General features: G+C 57.0%; 1 protein-coding gene across 1 annotated transcript in view; it reads right to left on the bottom strand.

Annotated features, from left to right (window-relative positions):
* LOC119297718 (dehydration-responsive element-binding protein 1B-like) overlaps window positions 1–892 on the bottom strand; it is a 6,645-nt gene extending 5,753 nt beyond the window's left edge. The window contains exon 1 of the mRNA XM_037575393.1: window positions 511–892. Coding sequence (XP_037431290.1) covers window positions 511–809 — 299 coding nt within the window. The 5' untranslated portion in view covers window positions 810–892. The remainder of the gene's footprint in view (window positions 1–510) is intronic.
* Window positions 893–1,560: the final 668 nt, after the last annotated feature.

Raw genomic sequence — 1,560 nt, 5'->3', positions numbered from 1 at the left:
GCGGCCGGGGCGGACGCCGCCAACCCCGCCAGCGGGGCGGTGTGATCCGCTCGCGGCAGGAGCGGCGGGACGACGCCTGCGAAATCCGCAGCGGACGGCGGCGCCGCGGTGTGGACCACGAGGTCACGCCCGAGCGAGGGCGCCGGCGGCGTGGAGAAGACAGAGCCGATGCTCCTTGTCCCGATCGGAGCCGGAACGGAGACGGCATCGAGCGGGAGGTTGAGCAGAGCCGCAAGAGAGGCCGGGAGGAAGCCCGCAGCAGTGGAACCGGTGGTGGCGGCGCTCGACATGGCGGCGGCGCGATCGGTGGCGCGGCGGCGGCGGCTGCGGCGGCGGTGCGGGTATTAGGGTTTAGAAGCGGAAGCGATCGTAACCTAGCGTGATACCATGTAAGACAATAAGTTTTGGGAACCAGCACAACCTTCTAGGGGTGGCTTATCTCATTATATATAATGGTTGTGTTACAATACGTACATAGGTACAGAAGTTATACATAGTCTAACAACGGGCAGCATCCGCCAGGCGGAGTCGGCGAAGTTGAGGCAGGCTTTGCGGCCGGAGAGCGCGAGTACGGCGGCGTCGTGGGCGCGCGCCGCCATCTCGGCGGTGACGAAGGTGCCGAGCCAGAGCCTGGAGCCCCTCATCCCGAGCACGCGCACCTCGCAGACCCACCGCCCGGCGGGCCCCCGCTGGCGCACGCCGCGGTACAGCGGGTGGCGCGTCTCCTGGAACTTGGTCCGCCCCGCGGGCCGCTTCGGTGGCTCCGACCTCACCGTCCTGTGCCGCTGCTCCTCCTGACCAGACGGCATCTAGGTCAAGAGCTTGCGGAGATCTCTGCTGCTTCTCAAGTGTGGAGCACTGGAAGAATCAGCAGCTGTGTAGAGAGGTTTGATCGATGGATCGGTGGAGGTTTTGTCTGAGAAAAATGAGAACTGAGACGGGGGAGTATATATAGGCAGGTCGTAGGTGGTTACCTGGCGCCAGCAGAAGGAGGCAGCTTCATGGCGCGCGTTCCACTTCCTCTCTTGGTTTATTATTATAGTAATTTCTGCTAACGCTCACCGCTTGTTTAGTTGGATGATTACTGGCGGTGGCGGGTAACCGGCCAGCCAGGGTTAATCACCCACCTGCATCCGCAAGCAAAAGCGCGTGTGCTCCACGTCCTTTGTCTCAACGAGCTACACGTGTACTCTAAGCTCTTCCGTTCATATCCACCCACGCGTAAATTTTTGTTTTGGTAGTTGGTTAAGAACTTCTGTCCAATTTTTCAGAGAGTTCTATATTTTGAAGGCCGGTTTATAATACTAAAAATAATATCATCACTGTAAACTTCATTTCAAATGCAAATTCAATAATATATTTTTTGTGACTTGTGTCTTGGTGGTTGCTGGAAACGAGAGTATGGCAATGCTTCACGATATATTGATCGGTGCAAAGCACACATATATATGGAGTACATGGTGGGCCATAACCTCAACTATACAATGACTAGGAGGTGGGCCAGGCTATACAATATACATGCACAAAACCATATATTCAACACCCCACCCCCACCCCCCC

The sequence above is a fragment of the Triticum dicoccoides genome, chromosome 5A (genome assembly GCF_002162155.2).
Source record: "Triticum dicoccoides isolate Atlit2015 ecotype Zavitan chromosome 5A, WEW_v2.0, whole genome shotgun sequence".
In the NCBI taxonomy this organism is placed as follows: domain Eukaryota; kingdom Viridiplantae; phylum Streptophyta; class Magnoliopsida; order Poales; family Poaceae; genus Triticum; species Triticum dicoccoides.
The sequence above is the reverse complement of the archived record's forward strand: the minus strand, read 5'-3'. Positions and strand labels throughout refer to the sequence as shown.